Genomic DNA, 23,537 nt, shown 5'->3' with positions numbered 1-23,537 from the left:
GATTTTTTAAATGATGATGAAATCAGATCAGACCTATTGTCATGTTTAATCCCAGTGAGAGTCAAGTTGGGAATTGATAATTTCTTCTTCTTTTTTTTTTTTTTTTTTAACAGAAGATCAGTTTAGTATACATTAAGTAAAGCTTTCAACAGTTGGCACCCCCATAGAAACACAAAGTGAAATATACTGTTTGAGTACTCATTATAGCATTACGTCTCAATGTACAGCACGCTAAGGACAGAGATCCTACATGAGGAGTAAGTGCACAGTGACTCCTGTTGTTGACTTTACAAATTGACACTCTTGTTTATAGCCTCAGTAATCTCCCCATGCTCCAGTCATGAGTTTCCAAGGCTATGGAAGCCCCTTGAGTTTTCCGACTCTTATCTTGTTTAGACAAGGTCATAGTCAAAGTGGAGGTTCTCTCCTCCCTTCAGAGAAAGGTACCTCCTTCTTTGAAGACCTGTTCTTTCCACTGGGATCTCACTCACAGAGATCTTTCATTTAGGTTTTTTTTTTTTTTGCCAGAGTGTCTTGGCTTTCCATGCCAGAAATACTCTCATGGGCTTTTCAGCCAGATCCGAATGCCTTTAGGGCTGATTCTGAGGCCAGAGTACTGTTTAGGACATCCGCCATTCTATGAGTCTGCTGAGTATCTCGCTTCCCATGTTGGATCACTCTCCCCTTTATTTATTCTATCGGTTAGTATTAGCATATTTTTTTAAATTTTTATTTATTTTTTTAAATTTATTTATTTTATATAATGAGAGAGAGACAGACAGAAAGGTCTTCCTTCCGCTGGTTCACCCCCCAGATGGCCGCCACAGCCAGTGCGCTGCACTGATCTGAAGCCAGGAGCCAGGTGCTTCCTCCTGGTCTCCCATGCGGGTGCAGGGCCCAGTACTTGGGCCATCCTCCACTGCACTCCCGGGCCACAGCAGAGAGCCGGACTGGAAGAGGAGCAACTGGGACTAGAACCGGCACCCATATGGATGCCGGTGCCACAGGCGGAGGATTAACCAAGTGAGCCACGGTGCCAGCCCCATATATTTTTAAAATTCTTATTTTTTTAATTTATTTTCATTGACTTGAAAGGCATAGTGGGGGCCGTCACTGCCTGTGATGCTGGCATCCCATATGGGCGCTGGTTCAAGACTTGACTGCTCTACTTCCAACCCATCTCCCTGCTAATGTACCTGGAAAAGCAGCAGAGGATGGCCTCAGTGGGCCCCTGCACCCACGTGGGAGACCCAGAAGAAGTTCCTGGCTCCTGGCTTCAGACCTACCTGGCTCTGGCCATTGCAGCCATTTAGGGAGTGAACCATCTGTCTCTCCATAACTCTGCCTTTCAAATAAGTAAATAAATTTCCAAAAAGAAAAAAAAGGCAAGAGTACCAAAATATCTTCCATCCACTGGTTCAGTCTCCTATTGCTGATGACAACCAGGGCTAGTCAGGCCAAAGTCAGGAGCCTGGAACTCCAACCAGTCTTTCATGTGGGTGGTGGGAGTCCAGGCAATTGGATCATCATCTGTGTCCTCCCAGGATACATCAGCAGGAAGCTGGATCAGAAGCAGAGTAGCCAGGACTCCAACTGGCGCTCAAATATGGGATGCAGGCATTGCAAGTGGCAGCTTAACCCGTGGCACTGTAATGCCTACCCCTCCTTTGTAATGTTTGTGTGGTATTCACTTCATGTAGGCAGTATGCTAAATGAGTTGGTACATACTGGTAAAATGTTCCAGATCATAAAATTTGTATGCAGAAGTGATTTACAAACATAGAGATTACAAGTAAGAAATTGTTCTTTGTGCCACTGACAGATTTCTAGCCTAGGCGGGACTGCTTCATAATTAAAGTGACTGAAGATTTTAATCTTTTATAAGGCTATATATTTGTCATAGTACTTCACATACTTTGACTTAGGTACAATTTGATTTAGTTCTTTATATTTTTTACCTCTTATTTAATTTTACTCTCTAACAAGTAGTACTGGATTTTTACCTGGAATGTTAGAATGGATCTAAGAAGGACTTAAGACTAACTAGTCTGTTTCATTTTACCTATTCAAAAACTCAGGGGGCCAGTGCTGGGGTGCAGTGGGTAAAGCTGCTGCCTGCAGTGCTGGCATCCCATTCAGTGCCGGTTCGAGTCCTGGCTGCTTCATTTGCAATCCTGCTCTCTGCTGTGGCCTGGGAAAGCAGTAGAAAATGGCCCAAGTCCTCGGGCCCCTGCACCCATGGTGGGAGACCCGGAAGAAGCTCCTGGCTACTGGCCATTGCGGCTATTTGGGGAGTGAACCACCGGATGGAACACCTTTCTTTCTCTCTGCCTCTGCCTCTCTGTAACTGACTGTCAAATGCATAAATAAATCTTTAAAAATAAAAAACAAAAACAAACAAAAAAACCTCAGAGCCAGAGCACCCGGGTAATTTCCTCTGCTGTGTTCAGTGGCAGAGCTGAGACTAAAATACTCTCAGTCCATTGTGTGTTGCTCATATTGTGCTTGGATTTAAGTGACAGTTTGGGGTCTCTATGAATAAAGAATATTTAAGGACTGTGAAAATACTGAAGAGTCATGTGTGAGCACCATCATTTTTACCTCCGTTCCTCCCTTCCAGCCTTCATGCTCATAAGCTCAGCTGATTTACTGTGTGCCAATGTTATTTATGGAGTGCCTTTACCACGTGCTTATTATCTGCTCAGCGAAATGGGAGGGGAGAGCATTAAATGATAGGATATTTCCTCCACCTTATAATCTCTTGGAGGGAAATAAGAACATGAAACCATCAGGAATGGGGGTACTTATCTAAGAAACCAGTGTGATTCACAGTGGATTCACTCTGGGACGCGTCACAGTTGTGCATTTGTGGTTCCCAGCTACAAAAGGGCAGTGGAAGTTATTTCTGACATTACTGTTATTGGCTGTTATTGGTATTATTTTGGTAATACCCAATGATTAAACCACAGGTGAGTGTTGGTGTAGTAGTTAAGACACCCCATGGGATGCCCACATCACATTCAAGTGGCTGGGTTGAAGTCCTGGCTCCAGTCCTGGTTCCAGCTTCCTATTACTACACATCCTGGGAGACAGCAGGACTCGTCCTTGGGTCCCTGCCTCCCACATGAGAGGTCTGGATTGAGTTCCTGACTCCCGGCTTTGGCCTGGCCCAGCCCTGGATGTTTAGGATGGAAGATGGATTCTCTCTTTCTCCCCTTCTCTCTCTCTCTCTCTCTCTCTCTCACTCACTCATCACTCTCTCCCTTTCAAATAAATAAGTAAAAATTAATTTTAAAAAAGTTACACCATTATTTGGCTGGTTTCCTGAACTGGGTAAGACGGCCTGCATTTACTAACAGTCTACTGAGTAACCTGTGAGTTTGATGTCGTCATCCTCCCTTCCCAGCTCAGAAAACTGAGAACCAGAAACCTTGCCCAGTCACACAACTAGGAAAACGCGGCTGAGGCATCTGACTGCAAAGCCCTGTGCACTTCCCAGCATCCCAGCTTACAGCATGTGTAATGTTGTTAGGCTTGTTGAATTTTTCTTTTGTTTGCTTTCTTTTGCAAAATAACTGTTAGGAGACATAGCTCTGATACCAAAGGAAGAATTGTTTACTAGTTGCTAAAATTCACTCGTTAGAAAGTTAGCATTAGAACTGAGGCCACACTGAGGCTGTTTTACCGTATGGTAAGAGATTTGTCCATCATGCCTGACACAGTCGAACACCACAGTGGGGAATGCGTTCTGTCCGTGTTCTCCTTCCAGTCAGGGCAGCAGCTCTGGGAGGAATCAGTAAGGCTCAGGTGCCTCCAGGACGTAATAAGAGTGAGGAGTTCTGGAGGGTGTGTGAACTGCTCGTGTTGCTACTCACTTCTAAGAAAGCTCTATGAGGGTGGCAGTTTGGAGGTAAAAAGTGGGGGAGGGAAAACAGCAGTTGCTGTACTCCACACCCCGGTCAGAAGACCCTTCAGAGATGACTGAGCGGGCCAAATTTGGTCTGTGCGTGGTCTGTGAGAAAGGACAGAGTTTGTGCCACACAATTTGCCAGCTAACAGTTATTTCAAAAGATGTAAATCTTGGTAGAACTGTGAACTTACTACGTGGAATTCAGTTTGTAATTGCCTGGCCAATATTTTGAAACAAAATATTTAAAGGTGTGATTTAAGAATATACTTGTCAGGCCAGCACTGTGGCGTAGTGGATAAAGCTGCAACACTGGTAACCCATATGGCCGCCTGTTCAGGTCCTGGCTACTCTACTTCCTATCCAGCTCCCTGCAAATGTGCCTGGGAAAGCAGCTGGAGATGGTCCAGATGCCTGGGCCCCTGCACCTGTGTAGGAAATCCTGAAGAAGTTCCTGGCTCCTGGCTTTGGATTGGCCTAGCTCCAGCCATTGGTGGCTCTTTGGGTGGTAAACCAGCGGGATGGAAGATCTCTATCTGTCTCTCCCTCTCTCTCTGTAACTGTGCCTTTTAAATAAATAAATCTTGTGTGTTATTGTATTCAAGCCTGTTTTACTATACAGAATACAAATATTGTGATAGGTACTGTGAAAGTAGACAGTTGAGAATAAAATTTTCCTATACTCCCTAACCATTATCTCAAACATCATTCCAATTTCATTTCAACTAATTAAAGAGGGATGTTAGAGTGTTTTGTAATTTTCTTATCTAAAGTTGGGAGATCTCATAATATAACAATTTTTCTGTTAAGTAATATGAGCTGTAACACAATTGTACATGAACCAAATTAGGACTACTTCTTTCTTAGACCTTGGATGCTCATTTGTAAATGTGCCCAGAGGAAAGGTGATAAAAATTTGAGCTTTGTGAATGGTGAGGAAATCAATAAGGAAAGTGAATTTTATTTTCCCTTTCTGCTCAGTTTGTGATTAACTTTAGAAGGTGATTGCATTTATTTAGCTGTAACTCTTCCCTTTCTTAAAGCACTTCATACTGCAATCATTCCTGTTTTCTTATCTGTCTCCTTTCTTTCTTTAATCAGATTAACTCTGTCTTCTGCAGATTGTCTGATCATTGTCTTTGTTTTAGGTTTTCAGAATGAATCTGGAAAAACTCAGCAAGCCTGAACTCCTGACACTGTTCAGTATTCTTGAAGGAGAGCTTGAAGCAAGGGACCTTGTTATAGAAGCTTTAAAGGTATGTTAAAAGAAAAAAAAGAAGTCATACTGGCTGTAAGTTATTTATGGTATTGCTGTAGCCCCCCTAAAACTGATGGGGAGATACAGTGATGCTTGCTGTGGTGAGCCCCACCGTGCAACGTAACGTAGGGACCCTGGGGGAGCCTTTCCCTAGTCTCTTTAGCTGGTGTCTAGACCTGAAACTTCATTCTTTTAGTTTAATGTCACCTGAACAGTTTTTGAGTGCTGGCCCCTTGGAGAACTTCCTGAAAATTGTAAGGTATATGCACTGACATGCCAACATGCAGGGTATAATGTCTGAGCAATGAAGAACCCCAAGAAAACATCCCTGGATTCCCCAGACCCCAGATCAAGAATGCTTCCTTTTGTTGAAGTATTTGGTGTCTGTTAGAATGCTGGGGTGGGGAGGTTGTGTGTGTGTGTGGAAGAGAAAGGGGAAGGTATGTGGGAACTGTGAAGTCTCTATAGAAAAACTACAAGAGGGCATAAATCTTTTCAAGTGTCCTGAGTCCTTTACACTTCGACCAGTATTCCCAGTCTGTCTGTCCTGAGAGCAGATTTGGAGAGGGAAAGAACAGGCCTTAAGTGTAGCCATGTGAGAGTAGGAGGATGGTATTCCCCAAAGGGTGGGGAGCTGACTGCAGAAGGTGCGACTTGAGCATGCTGGGGAGGAGTAGCCCCTGCAAAGTGCAACCACGGAGATCCAGTGTTAATATAAGAGAACTTACTGCTGTACATCTTAAAGTCCATTCAATGGAAGGTTTATGAAGTGCTTTACTACACTTTTCAAAGTTATCCTAGCTCCTCACGAATAAAAGGGACATATGTGTTCATAGGAACAAGATTGTTTTATAGCAACAAAGAGCGTTTGCTCCCTGCCAATCTTGGGGACTTAAAGAATCAATGATTTCCCAAGTCGCCAACAATTGAGTTCATGAGAAAGCTGTATCTTCAGTTTTTCTTCGTTTTTCCCTTTTCACACTGATTTGGATTGTGTCTGTTCATTTATTCATATTTGGGTGGTCTTTTCTTGGACTACTCTGAGATGATAATTGTGGTCACAATTAAATTTATCATAATTGGAGTAACATATGTCTTTTTTTAAGATTTTTAAAAACTTTTATTTATTTGAAAGAGAGAGAGAGAGGTCTTTCATCTGCTGGTTCACTCCCCAAATGGCCACAACAGCTGGAGCTGAGCCTATCTGAAGCCCGGAGCCTGGAGCTTCTTGCGGGTCTCTTGCAGGGACCCAAACACTTGGGCCATCTTCCACTGCTTTCCCAGGCCATAGCAGAGAGCTGGATGAGAAGTGGAGCAACCAGGACTCAAACCGATGCCCCTGTGGGATACCAGCACTGCAAGCCAGAGCTTTAACCCGCTATGCCACAGTGCCATAGCGCTGGCCCCCATATTATGTCTTTTAAAGCCAACTGAAAAAGGCTGACATTTTTATCTAATTAGATATGTCTTGAGGTAGCTACTGCTTTTTTTCTTTTCCCTTGTAGTAATATGATGTGTACTAAGTACTCTCCAGTGATTTTAATTCTCCAAAGTACCTGAGGCAGTTCTCTTCTGACATGAAGCATAGAGCCTGTCTCGTGGCTTCCTTGGGGATCACATGTGTATGGCCTTGACACGTGCTTAGTCATGTATGTTCAAGTTCTCTGCTCAGTCTTTGCCCATCATACCATCCTGCATAGCTGTGTGGCGTTCGTCAGGTTACTCCGTCTGTCTAGAATATAACTTCTTTGTCTGTAATAATAATATATTATTAATAACATACTTATGTAACACTCTATAACTTTCATGACATTGCAAATACTACAGTAGTGTAGGATTCATTTCTTCTTATCCTTTTATTTACTTCCTGCCAGCACATGTCACATACCCCATATCCAACGAGCAGTCAGTGGCTGCCAGTTATTTGAATGGACGTCTCTACTGTGTCCTCAGCGGTGCCTGATTTTTTAATGACTCTCCTGCCAACGTGTATAAATGTAAACACCAGTTGGTGACTCATTTCTTCCACTTTCATAGGCCTTTGCTTTTGTCACTTTACGCTTCCCTGTAAGTTCATGAAACTCCATTCAATTTCCCATAACCCCATTCCACTAGTATCACCAGTAGTCTTAGCCTTAACCCAGGACACCCTCCCTTTTCTTAGTCCATCTTTATCTGATCAATGAAGAAAAAAAAGAATTGAGTATAGATTGAGCTGTTCCTAATCCTCACCCCTTAATGCCTTTTGTTATTCTCGCTTCTTTCTCCTACTCTGCATCTGCCACAGTCCCCTCATAATTGGAGTGGGGTGTGGAAATGGCCGCCTCTTTTTTTTTTTTTTTTTTTTTTGACAGGCAGAGTTAGACAGTGAGAGAGAGAGAGACAGAGAGAGTTATAGACAGTGAGAGACAAAGAGAAAGGTCTTCCTTCCATTGGTTTACTCCCTAATGGCTGCTACAGCTGGCGCTGCACGGATCTGAAGCCAGGAGCCAGGTGCTTCCTCCTCGTCTCCCATGCGGGTGCAGGGCCCAAGCACTTGGGCCATCCTCCACTGCCCTCCCGGGCCACAGCAGAGAGCTGGACTGGAAGAGGAGCAACCGGAACTAGTGCCCGGTGCCCCAACCAGTACTAGAACCCGGGGTGCTGGCGCTGCAGGCGGAGGATTAGCCAAGTGAGCCAAAACACTAGCCAAAATGGCTGCCTCTGATAGAAAAATAAGAGGATGACCTTATTTTCTCTTTTATAGTTTTGCTAATATGACCTCTGCTTTTCAGCCTTAGGAATTGTACAGACCTAGAACACCTAATCATCCTACCCTCAGCACTTAGCATAGGCCCTGCTGTACTGTTACTCAATAGATGTTTGTGGAACAAATGAAGTGAATATACCCTCCTTGTAGCAGGCTGCTTTAGAAGACTGACTTCAGAGTGGCTGTTGCGGAGCCTGTTCTGACGTGCTCTGTGACGTGCTGCCTGCTGGTGTGCACGTTGGCAGAGGCAGAAGTGCTATTGCACAGGCTTTCCTGAGATGCATTTTTTTCTGCACGAGTCCAATTTTAGTTACTACAGCTTCTGACAAGTTCAAGGAGCAGCTTGAGAAATAAAGAGCTATAATTAAGGGAGCATTTTGTATAAGATCCCATTCAGGATCTGGCACAAATGTCATATTTAGTCTGCATACAGTCTGTGGGTGATGAAGTGATTCTGAGGCTAAAACTCTGTGCAGTTCAGGTGAAGTGATAGTGGCACCAAAAGTGACACACCTTCAAATAATCTGTTGTCAGATGAAACTGGTGGCAGCTGGAGTTAAAATTATTTGATGCCTTTGAGAAAAGAAACTGCCATATCAGATTCTTTAAGTTTGTTTGTTTGGTTCTGTAATATATCAAGGTGTTACTGTGTTATATAGTTTTTGCTTAACAACAAACACCTGTTGAACTTCTTGGACTAATATGGCAGCTTACTCTTTTTTTTTTTTTTAAGTATTAGTTTTGAATTCATGCTTAGTGGATAGAGAAGGTTTTGGTCTTTGTTCTAAATATCTGTGACTGGTTTTTCCTTTCTCTCTTGCTTTCACTTTTAAAAGGGTATCTTTTTTCCTCCTCACTGTCACAATAGATTTTTTTTCTAGACATAAAATCCATTCTTCAACTTGTATCTGAACAAAACCATGTGGCTCATTGCCTCTTTTCATTGAACAATAATAGGTCAGGCAAGGAAGGTTAGAATTCTGTAGTGATGTACTGTAAAGTCCTTATGGTTTGTAAGTGGATCCTATTAAGTTAGGATTGTAAAAGAGTTTGATAAAATTTCTGCAAAGTACCAGATTGTGGCTCTACCCTTGTAGAGTCCCTTTCTACCCCAAAGCTGCCTCCATTGCAGCCAAGACATTTGGCAGAGACCCAGGGAAGGCAATAGAAAACAATGCGATATTCAGCATGTCTTGTATTTGAAGTCTACTTGTTACAGAGGCCATTTATATTGTCTTTGGTCCCTGTGAAATTTTATATGACATAATTTTCTGTTTTAGAAGGTATCATGTCAGAGAAAAGCAGTCTTTGTTCAAGTCTTTCCCTTTGAGCACTTCATGAATGAGAACATGATGGGAGTCCCCTCTGCACTAAAAGCAAATGACATTGTTCATGAACAGTGTGGGGGAAGCCAAAGGTAAGGGGTAGAACCACACATTCAGCAAGCAAGCCAAGAAAGTCTGGGAAATGGCTTCGTAGCACAATCTGTGTCTGCCCAGAGGAGAGTGCGGGAACCTTAAACAACAGCCATTGAAAAATTCTGGAAAACACATTTGCCTGCTAATGAAATTGAGATGAAAGAGTTTTCTTTTGAATCTTTCACACTAGGTACATTACAGCTGCACATCTTAAATCTAATGCAGAACAGCACTAAGCTATGACAAAATAGAAGCTACCATACATTCATTAATATCTTTTTTTTTTTTTTAAGATTTATTTTATTTATTTGGAAGGCAGAATGACAGAGGGAGAGACAGACAGAGATTGTCCATCTACTAGTTCACTCCCCAAATGGCCACCATGGCAGGAGTGAGTCAGGCCAAAGCCAGGAGCCAGGAGCTTCTTCTGGGTCTCCCACATGAGTGCAGGGACCGCAAGCACTTGGGCCATCCACTGCTTTCCCAGGCACCTTAGCAGGGAGCTGGATTGGAAGTAGAACAGCTGGGACTCAAACTGGTGCTCTGATATAGGATGCCGGATGATAGCATTGGAAGTAGTGGCTTAACCCTGTTGCACCACAGTGCTGGCACTGGTGTGATCATTTTATTTTAAAGCATTCTTAAATTGCTAATACAGTGATAAATGATAAAGAATCAGAACTTTCATATAAAATTAGCTGAAGAAGTCTTGAAATCCTTTCCACTGATGCCTCAATTAAAAGAGCAGGTAAAACTTTTGAAGCCTAGGATAGAACTCTTGTTTTTGGCCAAAGGCCACTGCAAAATTCCCCAAGCAGGAAAATTTACAGGCAAAAATGCTATAGACGTGACAAAGTTAGAAATATATTTGGGGAGCCGGCACTGTGGCACAGCGGGTTAACGTCCTGGCCTGAAGTGCCAGCATCCCATATGGGCGCTGGTTTGAGTCCCTGCTGCTCCTCTTCCAATCCAGCTCTCTGCTATGGCCTGGGATAGCAGTAGAAGATGGCCCAAGTCCATGGGCCCCTGCACCTGCATGGGAGACCTGGCAGAAGCTCCTGGCTCCTGGCTTTAGATTGGCACAGCTCCCACATTGCGGCCATCTGGGGAGTGAACCAGCAGATGGAAGACCACTCTCTCTGTCTCTACCTCTCTTGTAACTCTTTCTTTCAAATAAATAAAATAAATCTTTTAAAAAAAAAGAAATATATTTGGAGTATGAGACAATGTAATATGTCACTCCATAGGTTTAACTATTGTGAGTTTTTTAAGCAATTGGGTTGCTTAACCTGCTACGCCACAATGCTAACCCCGAATGTGTTTTTTATAGATGAAGTGGTTGATATTTTTTATTCCTGCTCTTTAAAGTCCAGATATGCAATGGTAGGTGTTCAGGAAAGAACCATAAAGATAATTGCTAGGTATTCTACAAAACTATCTACAAGAACATTCAATTATAAGATTGTGAGCTCTGCCACTTAATTGTTGTGTGATTTTAGACAAATTATTTTACCACGTAAGCTTTATCTATAAAATGGTATGGTTATTATTAGAGCTAAATGAGATAGCAAATCTAATAGAGGCACGCACTGCTCACTTACTGTTAGCTATTATTATTATAACGTAAGTTTCAAAGTCCATTCTTTTAGGAACAAAGGTATACTTATTCATAAAGCAAGAACTACTAATAAAACAAGCATACTGTCTTTCATAAGTGAGGGTTCTTACTTTTTAGTAAAATCTGTCATTATTAATGATATTTATGCTTTAGCTTGTTTTTCTTCAGGGAATGATGGTTTTGAATTGATATAGCCCCACCTCCACAACCAAAAGCATGTATTTTGAGACAGCTGGCAAGGGTTAAGTATGTGCTCTGGGATGTGGAGGAACAGACGTTACGTTATAGTCTCCTCTCTTTGCAATGAGAATAGGCAATATAGGTATAAACCGTTTTTTTCTGTTGATTTCATTGTTTATCCCTCTATTGTTTGGTTTGGTGTATTGTTAAATTTTTGATTTTTAAAAGCAGCTTTATGAAGTATGACTAACATACAGTAAACTGCATATATTTGATTTCTACAAATTGGTCAGTTTTGATATACGTATTTCTCCATGAAACCATTACCACAGTTAAAATGGCAAACATAGCCATTGCTTCCAGAATTTTCCTTGTGCACCTTTGTAGCCACTTCTGCTTTTTGCACTCCTATGCACTTGCCTCCAGACCACTGGCGTATTCTGTGTTACTAGAGACTGACTTACATTTTATCAAATTTTGTGTAAGAGAAAATTATACAGAATATATTCTTTTTATTTAATTAATTTATTTTTGCCTGGTTTCTTTCATTCGGCATAATTGAAATTCATGCTTGTTGTGTGTGTTGATAGTTCATTTCTTTTTATTATTGAATAGCTCATCTGTTGATGAATATTTGCATTTGTTCTAGTTTTGGTATATTACCAATAAAGCTGCCATGAGCATTCATAAATAAAGTTTTATATAGACATAGGCTTTTATTACTTTGGGATAAATACCTAGAAATGGAAGTACTATGGTAGGTATACTTTTAAGAAATTTTTTAAGAAACTACCCAAGTGTTTGCCAAAGTGCTTGTACCATTTAACATTCCACAACATCCTCACCAACACTTGGTATGGCCAGTCTTTTTCATTTTTGTCATTCTAATAGTTGTGCAATGTTTCATTGTTTTCATTGCATTTCATTGCATTCCCCCATTGACTAATTATGTTGAGTAGTGTTTCATGTATTTGCCATCTGTATTTTTTCTTTGGTGACATATCTGTTGGAGTCTTTTGCTAGTTTTTTTTTTTAAACTGAATTCTTTGTTTTCTCATTATTGAGTTCTAAAAGTTCCTTATATATCTGGATGCAAATTTGTCAGATAAATGCCTTACAAATATTTTCTACCAACTTGATGTGTCTTATTTCATTCCATCAACTATATTTTTTACAGTTAAGATACTTAACTATTATATTAACCATCCAGTCAATGTATTGTATACTTGAAAATCATTCAGAGTAGATGTTAAGTGTTTCTACCAAAAAAAACTAATATGTGAGATAATGCATATATTAATTAGATTTGGCCATTCCATGACATATACATACTTTAAGACATCATTTGTTGTATACTATAAATATATAAAATGTTTGTCAGCCTAAAAAATAAATAAATTTTAAACAAATCAAAATCTAGCCATAATTTAGATCAGGAAAAAAGAAAATGCATCTTTGATAAAGGAGGTGGGGGGTGCTGTGCAGGCAGTTGGAGTAGTGGTTAAGACACTCCATAGGATGCCCACATCCCGTATCAGAGTGCCTGGGTCTCAGTCTTGGCTCTGTTCCTGATGACAGCTTCCTGCTGCTGTGCACTTTGGAGGCAGCAGGTGATGGCTCAGGAACCTGAGTCCTTGCCAACCATGTGGAAGACCCAGCTTGAGTCCTTGGCTCCTGGCTTTGTCCAGCTTCCTCCCCAGTCCTTGAAAGCAATTTGAGGAGTGAACCAGTAATGGGAGATCCGGCTGTCTATTTCTGTCTCTCTATGCCTTTCAAATAAATAAATTTTTTTTTACTTTTAAGGAAAAAAAGATTCTGTATCTTCATTCTCTTGATTATATCTTTGAAAAAGCAAAAGTTGTTCATCTTAATGAAGTCCAGTTTATCAAATTTTTTTTATGGATTAAGCTTTCTCCTGTTTTTATCTGTTTGTTTTTTCTATAAGTTTTAGTTTTAAGTTTTATACATAGGACTATGATATAAAATAAGGATCAGAATTTTTTATATGTGTGTGCATATGTGGATATCTGTTTTATTTGTTGAAAAGTTGCATGTCCTTGTGCCTTGTCATAGTCATTTACTCCTATATTTCTGAACTCTGCTTCTGTTGATCTCTTTGTCCACCTTGATTATTGTGTCCTGAAGTAACTCTAACAATGTATTTATTTATTTGAAAGTCAGTTACAAGGACAGAAGGAGAGACACAGAGAGAGAGAGAGAGAGAGAGATCTTCCATCTCCCTAGATGGACACAACAGCTGGAGCTGGACCAGGTCAAAGCCAGGAACCAGGAGCTTCTTCCGGGTCTCCCATGTGGGTAGCTGGGCCAGGCCAAAGCAAGAGCCAAGAGCTTTATCCTGGTCTCCCACTTGAGTGGCATGGGCCCAAACACTTGGGCCGTCTTCCTCTGCTTTTCCCAGACCATTAGCAGGGAGCTGGATTGGAAGTGGAGCAGCCAGTACTCGTACCAGCATCCACATGGGACGCCGGCATTGGAGGCGACTGCCTTACCCGCTATGCCACAGTGTCAGCCCCTTGTAAATCTTAGAATTAGGTAGTTTTAGTCCTCCAACTTGCCTTCTTTTTGAAAGTCATTTTGTTTAGTCATGATCCTTTACGCTGCCCTTGAATTTTAGAATCAGCTTGTTGATTTCTCCAAAAATCCTGTTTGGATTTTGGTTGGAATTGCATTGAATATATAAATCAACTTGAGGAGGATGACATCAGTGTTTCTTTTCCATGAGCGCAGTATAACTCAGCATTTATGTCTTTAATTTCTGTCAGCAGTACGTTGTAGTTTTCAGTGCATAAGTCTTGCATATCTGTCAGAATTGTCCCTAAGTGATACTTTAAAAAAAAATTTTTTTTTATTTGACAGAGTTAGACAGTGAAAGAGAGAGACAGAGAAAGGTCTTCCTTCCGTTGGTTCACCCCCCAAATGGCCACCACAGCGGAGCTATGCCAATCCGAAGCCAGGAGCCAGGTGCCTCCTCTTGGTCTCCAACATGGATGCAGGCGCCCAAGCACTTGGGCCATCCTCCACTGCCTTCCCGGGCCACAGTAGAGAGCTGGACTAAAAGAGGAGCAACCAGGACTAGAACCCAGTGCCTATATGGGATGCTGGCACCACAGGCAGAGGATTAGCCAAGTGAGCCAGCCCCAAGTGATACTTTTTTAATACTACACATGATACTGTTTTTTTTTTTAATTTTAATTTATTTTAAAAAAATTTTTTTGAGAGGCAAAGAGAGCTCCCATCTACTCTTTAACTCCCCAAATGCCCACAGTGGCCAGGGCTAGACAGAGCTGAAGCCAGGGATGAGGAACACAACCCAGGAACATATTGGCGGCAGGAACCCTATTATTGGAGCCATCATAACTGTCTTTCACATTTGCCTTGCCAAGAAGGTATAGTCAGGAGCCAGCACTAGGAACTGAACCCAAGCACTGTGTTGTAGGATGTGGGTATCTTAACTGCTAGGCTAACCACTCACCCCTTAAGTAATTTTTGTGTATTGATCTTGTACCCTGTAACCTTGTTAAAATCACTTATTAGTTCTAATAGCTTTTTAATAAATTATCTTGGATTTTCTACAATCATGTCTGCAAATAAGTACCATTTTGCTTTCTAATCCAGATACTTTTTTTTTCTTTTCCAGTCTTAGTACATTGACTAGAACCTCCAGGACAATGTCAGATAGAAGTGATGAGGATATCTTTGCCCTATTCCTGATCTTAAGGGGAAAACATTCAGTTTTTCGTCATTAAGTATGGCGTTAGCTGTAGGTTCCTCAGGTTGAGGAAGTTTCCTTCTGTTCCTAGGTTGCTAAGAATGATCAAGAATGGAGGTTGGATTTTTCCATATGATTTTTTTGTATCCATTGAGAACATAAATGATTTTATATCTTTGCTGAATGTCTGGAATACCGTCTGAAAGAGAGCTTCACCCCTTTTCTTACAACTTCTGAGATCAAGTAGAGTGATGTGCGGTCGAGTAGCTTTTACAGCTTTGTTCATGGGAACTAAAATTCTAACATTTAATTTTTAAGTTTTGCTGAGTTTAGTAGTTATTTTTCAGTGGTAAAACTTACTAGTAATTTAGCAACTGTAGAGATTTCGGGCCGGCGTTGTGGTCCAACAGATTAGTTCCCACCTGGAAAACTCCCCTTCAAGTTGAAGTGACTGCAGTGGAGTCCCATCTCCTTTCTGACTGGCTTCCTGCTAATGTGGAACAGGAAACAGCAGATCAGAGATCAGAGATCAAAGTAATTTACATACAAAACAGAAGTTCTGAAAATTAAAATGCATGTGATTCAACAGAGTCAACCATGATTAGCACTCAAACTACAAATGTCAATGTATCTGCTTCAATGTATCTGTATCTCCCCTCTCCTCTCCTCTCCCCCCCTTCTCCTCTCCTCCCCTCCCCTTCCCTCTCCCCTCCTCTCCCCTCCCCTCTCCTCCCCTCCCCTCCCTTCTCTCCTCTTGTCTTCCCTTTCCCCCCTTTACCACTCTCTCCCTTTCATTAAATACAAATTGTGAACATTAAAAAAAAAAAAAAAAAAAAAAAAACTTCTGCTACTTTTGGGAACTACTCTCCTTTAAAACAACTTTATCTTTTGTTTTTTATTAATAATTTATTGGCTTCTTATGATAAGTTTCCCAAAAAATAAATGCAAAGAGTATGTACATTTTTTCACCTTCTGGTAGAATTTTTATTACCTCTTTCTTAAGAGTAATAGAAGTGATCTATTTGAAACAAACTTAAACATTAATTTTCATGTTAAGCCATTTAAAATTGATTTTTAGTATATCATGTCACTCAGTCGGGAAACAGACATCAAAATGTACTATTCCTATATTATTTCCTGTATTACTTCCCAGAAAGCATTATTTTTCTCACCATCAATCACAGCACCAGAAAATTGATCTTAAGGGGATTGGGTGTCTGGGTGACGTCCCCTTTATTCAGGTGCTGCTCCAGAGTCACTTGTTGCAGGATAGGTAGACACGGTGTCGTTTCTCTGTCGTGCTCTTGGGGAGAAAGTGCAGTGTTGATTTGTTTAATTGAATTACTAATCTCAGAGCACACTTATGTTTAGGAGAGTTGATGTAGTTGACAAGAGTTTATGTGGAAATCATCCCCAAAAATCCTTTAAGTCACTTCTGATTACCCTCAGACAGTCCTTATTTAATGACTGCACGGTAGAATATTGTGTAGCTATTTTAAAAATATAATGCATAAAAAGAACTTTTAATGACATGGTAGTGGCATACAATTAAATATATCATTTAATCTCAATTATAAAAATAACATATCTATATATAGATGTCACATTCAAGCAGATACATTGAAATTTGTAGTTTGAGTGCTAATCATGGTTGACTCTGTTGAATCATATGCATTTTAATTTTCAGAACTCATGTTTTGTATGTAAATTACTTTGATCTCTGAAACACTTATTTTTAAATAGCAGTAATCTTTTTTTTAAAAGATTTGTTTTATTTACTTGAAGGACAGAGGTTCAGAGATAGAGACAGAGAGACAGAGAGATCTTCCATCTGGTGATTCACTTCCCAAATGGCCATAATGGCTAGAGCTGGGCCAGGCTGAAGTTAGAAACCTAGAACACCATCCAGGTCTACCAGGTGGGTAGTGAACCAGCAGATGGAAGATCTATTGATCTCTCTGTCTCTCTGTCTCTGTCTCTGTCTCTCTCTCTCTCTCTGTCTCTCTCTATAACTCTGTCTTTCAAATAAATGAATAAATCTTTGAAATGAAAGAAAGAAAGAACTACAGAAAGAGAGAGAGAGAGAGAGAGACAGGTCTTCCATCTGCTAGTTCACTGCCCAAAAGGTCACAATAGCCAGAGCTGAGCCGATCCAAAGCCAGAATTCTGGGCCTCCCATATGGGTGACAGGGGCCCAAGGACTTGGGCTGTTTTCCACTGCTTTCCTAGGCGCATTAGCAAGGAGCTGGATCAGAAGTGAAGCAGCCAGGACTCGAATGCATGCCTACATGGGATGGCAGCTGTGCAAGGTGGCAGCTTAACCTGTTGTACCACAACACTGTTCCTGAAACAAATTTTGCTAAACTATAAGAGTCATAGGCTCTTCCCAGAGTCTATTCCTAAAGAGCTAGCATTGTGCATATAGCTCTTTGCAGTATTTGGCATGTTTCCACATTGATATCTTCTCGCTGAATTGTCTCTACACTCTGCTAAAGCAAATCTAATAACACTCACTTCAAGGGCAGACGTTTAGCCTAGCAGTTAAAGACGCACGTATCCCACATCAGAGTGCCTGGGTTTGAGTTCTGGCTCCAGTTCCTGATTCCAGCTTCCTGCTAATGCTCACCCTGGGAAGGCGGCGATGATGATTCAAGGAACTGGGAAACCTGAATTGAGTCCCCTGCTCCTGGCTGTGCCCCCAGGCTCGACCCCAGGCTCAGCCCTGGCTTGTGTAGCAGATGGGAGGTCTCTCTGTCTCTAATAAGTTTTTTTAAAGAGAGGAAAACCTTGAATTAAAACAAAACAAAACAAAAAAACACTCATGTTATGCATTCTAGTATGCGGTACTAGAGTTTTTTTTTGTTTTTTTTGTTTTTGTTTTTGTTTTTTTTTTTTTTTTTTTTTTTTTTTTTTTTTTTTTGACAGGCAGAGTGGACAGTGAGAGAGAGAGACAGAGAGAAAGGTCTTCCTTTGCCGTTGGTTCACCCTCCAATGGCCGGCCCACCGCACTGATCCGAAGCCAGGAGCCAGGAGCCAGGAGCCAGGTGCTTTTCCTGGTCTCCCATGGGGTGCAGGGCCCAAGCACTTGGGCCATCCTCCACTGCACTCCCTGGCCACAGCAGAGAGCTGGCCTGGAAGAGGGGCAACCGGGACAGAATCCGGTGCCCCGACCGGGACTAGAACCTGGTGTGCTGGCGCCGCTAGGCGGAGGATTAGCCTAGTGAGCCGCGGCGCCGGCCCGGTACTAGAGCTTTTTTGTAATTCCAAGTACTAGTGTTTTTCAGATAAACTGTGCTCAATTAAATGAACTGTAGGATCTGACCATAAAATACATATTTCTCTATAGAATTATACCATAAAGGTGAAGAGAAACTGGCATTTTCATACATTGTTGTCTTCAACTCATTAAGAAGGCTTTAGTACTATAAGAAAAAAAAATTTTTTTAAGGCAGAGCGAGAGCTAGAGTGAGAGAGAGAGGGAGAGAGATTGATCTTCCATCCACTATTTCACTCCTCAAATGGCCACAACTGCTGTGGCCTGGGCCAGTGAAGCTGAGAGCCGGGAACTGCATCCCCATCTCCCATAAGCATAGCAAGGGCCCAAGCACTTGGGCCATCTTGCACTGCTTTCCCAGGCACATTAGCAGGGAGCTGGGTCAGATGTGGAGCAGCTGGGACTCAAAGCAGCACTCATGGGATGGAGGCGTCATAGGCAGTGGCATAACCCACTGTGCTACAACATTGACCTCTGGCACTATTAAATTTAAAAAAATGGGTATATTTAGAAGTAATCCTACTTCTAGAAATGTATGCTCCCTGTGTTCCTAGGCCTATGCAGTAAAGTTTATGTGTAAGGCTATTTGTTGCACATTATTCACAGAAACACGATGCTGGGAGCAACCTTAATATCTTTTGGTGTGGATCTGGTCAAGTAAATTATGGAATGATTGTGGTTAAAGAGAATGAGAATAAATCTTTATGTATAATATAGAATATTCTCCCAGATGTAAATGAACAAATAAGCTACAGAACCGTTTGCATAGGGAAAAAAAAAACCTGTCTGAAGTTGCACTGATGAAGCCAGAAATACATCTCACAAAGCCTCTTGCTTCCTTCCCCTTGGCTTGGTGCTCTTGAGAATGGTCTGCCCTGGGAAGAGCGTGAGATTAGTGACAGGAAAGTAGCAGGTTCACATGTGGGGTACGCTAGCAGAAAAGAGCCGAAAGAAGCAGGTGCGGCTGTATGTACATATGGGTGGTTCTTACACTGGGTGTTTACGAAAGAAAGACTGCATTCGTAAGTGATTAAGCATCTTTACACTGAACCCCATGGGTAACAGCTAGCTCTTAAAAATGGTTGTGTGGTATCAGCTATCTGATGTCCAACTTCTTGTCACATGTCATCCGCCATGCACATTTTCAAAGGTAGCTTTTAGGGGTTCAAGAGGGAAGGTGCCAGATGAATAAGCCCATTTCTTGTTTCACTGATATCTTCCTGGGTGCTGTTGGTTGGAGGGGTGTGTATCTTTGAGGAACAAAGGGGGCAGTTCAGCTTACAACATGAGAACATGCAGTGCTCCAGCAGTTGGAGACTTCAGAAAACATTACAGCAGTGAGGTATTTTGTTGCCTCTATTCAGCCTGAAACTAAAACAAATAAAAAAGGGAAACAGCTTATTCCTGTGACTTTGACTTCCTCTTATTGTGTCTTCCCTGCATATGCTGGCCTTGTGATTTGGAATTAATCAGGGGATATTTCTAGATGTTTTTCCTCTGAAAAAGAGAAGCAAAAGAAGACGAAGACATTGCTTTTAAAACTAAAACCCATGATCCATCATTTAGTGTTTCAGTTTAGGTAGTTATAGAAATGGTTTGGAAGGAAGGAGGGAGGCATCTTGTATTGTTTGCTGAAAATCTTTATGGGAAGGAAGCATTTTTAGAATGAATTGAGAATTTTATTACATGAGAAATTATTTCTTCAGAAACCATATTGTAGTGGTATTCTATTCTACAAAACTGTTCTCTCATTTATGCACAAGGATGCTTTTTGCAGCATTGTTTAACACAGTGTTGGAAAATTGCAAATAATCTAAATATCCATCAATAAGTTTGGCTGCATAAATATTATGTATTTTTTAAATGAGGAGGAAAGCTATGTACTGACTCAGGAAGCACTCTAAGAGTATAAGTGAGAGCAGAATGGTTTTACAGGATAATCATACATAGTCACACACATATGCATGCTTGGAAATGGGCTGGGAGCATACCCAACTCACTAAGGCCTTTTGGAGAGGAAAGATTGGTTTGTGGTCGGAAAAAACTTCAGCTTTATTCATAGTTAAAATTTTAATGAGAAAATATTCACTTACTAATGATGAAATTAAAGTGAATGCTTATTGCAAGAGATATATAGTATTTGAGCAGTGAGATGGCAAGGAAATGGGAAAAATTTTACTTTATAAGAAGTTTATACTTTTCTCGGGCCTGTGCTGTGGTACAGTGGGTTAATGCCCTGGCCTGAAACACCAGCATCCCATATGGGCACCAGTTGGAAACCCGGCTGCTCCACTTCCGATCCAGCTCTCTGCTATGGCCTGGGAAAGCAGTGGAAGATGACTGGATTGGAAGTGGAGCAGCCGGGACTAGAACTGGCGCCCATATGGGATGCCGATGCTTTAGGCCAGGGCTTTAACCCACTGTGCCACAGCACCGGCCCCTATTATTAAATTTAGAAGTCTGTTTTACCGATTGGAAACTTCTGTAGGTTTTTCTTCCACTTAACAAGACTTTCTATTCCTGTATCACCCTGTTCCAAGGTTAGCACTTCTCCCTGTACTCCTGATGCTGTGCCTTCCCTATTTCTTCATGACTCTGCCTTCTGCTGCCCCAGTTACTACCTTTATTCCACTCATCCCCGCCTAAAGCCTATTTGGACTTGTCTCTATACTGTATTCAGAAAATCTGCCTGTCTCGCTTTTCTTCTGAACTGCCACCCTATCCTGCTCCCTCTCTTGATACTCAGCTGTATGAATGTCATTTGTGGGGCCAGTGCTGTGGTGTAGTAGGTTAAGCCTCCACCTGTGGCCCTGGCGTCCCATTTGGGTGCTAGTTTGAGTCCTGGCTACCCCACTTCTTTTTTTTTTTTTTTTTTTAATTTTGACAAGTGGAGTTATAGACAGTGAGAGAGAGAGAGAGACAGAGAGAAAGATCTTCTTTCCATTGGTTCACTCCCCAAATGGCCACTACGGCCGGCACTGCGCTGGCCTGAAGCCAGGAGCCAGGTGCTTCTTCCCAGTCTCCCATGCGGGTGCAGGAGCCCAAGCACTTGGGCCATCCTCCACTGCCTTCCCGGGCCACAGCAGAGAGCTGGACTGGAAGACAAGCAACTGGGACAGAATCCAGCGCCCATATAGGATGCTGGCGCCGCTGGCAGAGGATTAGCCAAGTGAGCCACGGCGCCGGCCCCAGGCTACCCCACTTCTGATCTAGCTCCCTGCTAATGGCCTGGGAAAGCAGTGGAAGATGGCTCAAGTGCTTGGGCCCTTGTACCCATGTGGGAGACCGGGTGGAAGCTCCCGGTGCCTGGCTTCGGATTGGCCCAACTCCAGCCATTGGGGCCATTTGGGGAGTGAACCAACAGATAAAAGACCTCTCTCTCTCTCTCTGTAACTCTGCCTCTCAAATAAATAAATGTATTTTAAAAAATGGTATTTGTACTCCAGCCTTGAGTTTCTCATCACTCATTTGCTTTTGGTTCTGCTTCTCTGCTGCAATGTCACTGTGTGACGTAACAGGTAACCTGGTAGGACTTCTTTTCATTAGATTACCTAAGTTTTCTTTGGCATGTAGCAGTGTTGACCATCCTACTTTTGAAACTTCTTTTTCCTTGGTTCCTGTGATAGCCTTGTCTTGGTCCTTCTCAGACTCCTTTTAAAAATATCCTCTCTTGAGTCTCCAGTGTTCACCTCTTGATCTCCATAAGCAACTATCCTAATAAATCTCTTAGGCAGTTCGGTATCTATGCACAGCATAACATAGTACATACTGAATGTGGCAGCAGAATGAGTAATGTATAAACAGACACTCCCCCAAGTCGTGTTCTCAGCCCAGTCTCCTCTTAACCTAGTCATTCTTTCTGTCTGTGTGATCTCACCAGTTCCATTGGTTTCAACAGATAATTAACTCCTAAATCTGATTCTCTTTCTGTCGCAAGACCCACATATCCGAGTGCCTTCTTGACATAGTTACCTAAATACCACATATCACAATCTCCACGTCCGTCCCTAAAAGCCTGTTTGTCCTGTGTTCTCTGTTTTAATTGATAGCATCACCAACCACCCACTCGCCCAAGCTAAATACTTCAAAGTATCTTTGTCTTCTTTTTTCTTTACTCCACATCTATTCAGAACCTGTTGGCTCAGGCCGGCGCCCGTGGTTCACTTGGTTAATCCTCCACCTGCGGTGCCGGCATCCCATATGGGCGCTGAATTCTGTCCCAGTTGCTCCTCTTCCAGTCCAGCTCTCTGCTGTGGCCTGGGAGGGCAGTGGAGGATGGCCCAAGTGCTTGGGCCCTGCACCCGCATGGGAGACCAGGAGAAGCACCTGGCTCCTGACTTTAGATCAGCGCAATGCCGGCCGTAGTGGCCATTTGGGGAGTGAACCAAAGGAAGGAAGACCTTTGTCTCTCTCTCTCACTGTCTGTAACTCTACCTATCAAATAAATAAATAAAATAAAATAAAAAAAAAACCTGTTGGCTCTACCTCCAAAATGCTTTTTTGAATATGGTCCCCTGTCCCCTCCTATATTTTGACTTTAGATCCTATGGTTCCTTCTCTGGTCTGTGGATCAGATACTTCTGATACTCTGTTTCTTGTCTCATCCACTAGATTTGTAGTGTCTCTATTATTAATATTAGCATGAATTTGATACTTATCACTTTTTAAAAACTTACTGTGGCTCCCTGATGCCTACAAAAATAAGTTTAAATTTATATTTTTTAAGGTAATATCAAAGTACCAGCATTTTTTAAAAGAGATTTATTTACTTATTTGAAAGGCAGTGTTACAGAGAGAGAGAAGGAGAGAGAGGTCTTCCACTTGTTCACTTCCCAAATGGCTGCAATGACCAGGGCTGGGCCAGGCCAAAGGCAGGAGGCAGGAGCTTCTGCTGGGTCTTCCACGTGGGTGCAATCCTCCGCTGCTTTCCCAGGCACATTAGCAGGGAACTGGATCGGAAGTAGAGCAGCCGGGACTCGAACCAGTGCGCGTATGGGATGCTGGCACTGCAAGCCATGGCTTTAACTTACTTCACCACAGCACCAGCTAAATTTAAATATCTTTGAAGGCATTATATTTAGGGTATTTACAGATTGGCTTGAACGATAGTCATATTTCCTGCCAGTCTGCCAGTTGTAATCTAACCTATAAATCCAAATTATGTATTTTTATTCTTCCATAGTCTAGTTTGAACTTCTCCCTTTGTTTTAAATACCATTTATTTTCTTCCCCTTTCTACATAGAACTTCTCACATAAGTGTACCAAATAAATTTTTGTAGAATTGAATCATATTTAAGTGAATTGTCTTTTCTGTTGTCTTCACTAGATTAGGGATAATAAGAATTTATCAGAGCAGTGTCATGGCATAGCAGGTAAAGCCTCCAGCACCTACAGCCCATATG

At 41.8% G+C, this 23,537-nt stretch overlaps 1 protein-coding gene across 3 annotated transcripts in view; it reads left to right on the top strand.

Annotated features, from left to right (window-relative positions):
* CTTNBP2NL (CTTNBP2 N-terminal like) overlaps positions 1–23,537 on the top strand; it is a 64,421-nt gene that overhangs the window by 14,572 nt on the left and 26,312 nt on the right. For all 3 annotated transcript variants that reach the window (XM_008264666.5, XM_002715769.6, XM_089300145.1), the window contains one exon: positions 5,056–5,163. In XM_008264666.5, coding sequence (XP_008262888.2) covers positions 5,065–5,163 — 99 coding nt within the window. In that variant the 5' untranslated portion in view covers positions 5,056–5,064. The remainder of the gene's footprint in view (positions 1–5,055; positions 5,164–23,537) is intronic.

Source organism: Oryctolagus cuniculus, chromosome 7 (genome assembly GCF_051225735.1).
Source record: "Oryctolagus cuniculus isolate XC-2025 breed Fujian yellow rabbit chromosome 7, ASM5122573v1, whole genome shotgun sequence".
NCBI classification, from domain to species: Eukaryota; Metazoa; Chordata; class Mammalia; order Lagomorpha; family Leporidae; genus Oryctolagus; species Oryctolagus cuniculus.
This window is presented reverse-complemented; position numbering and strand designations above follow the sequence as displayed.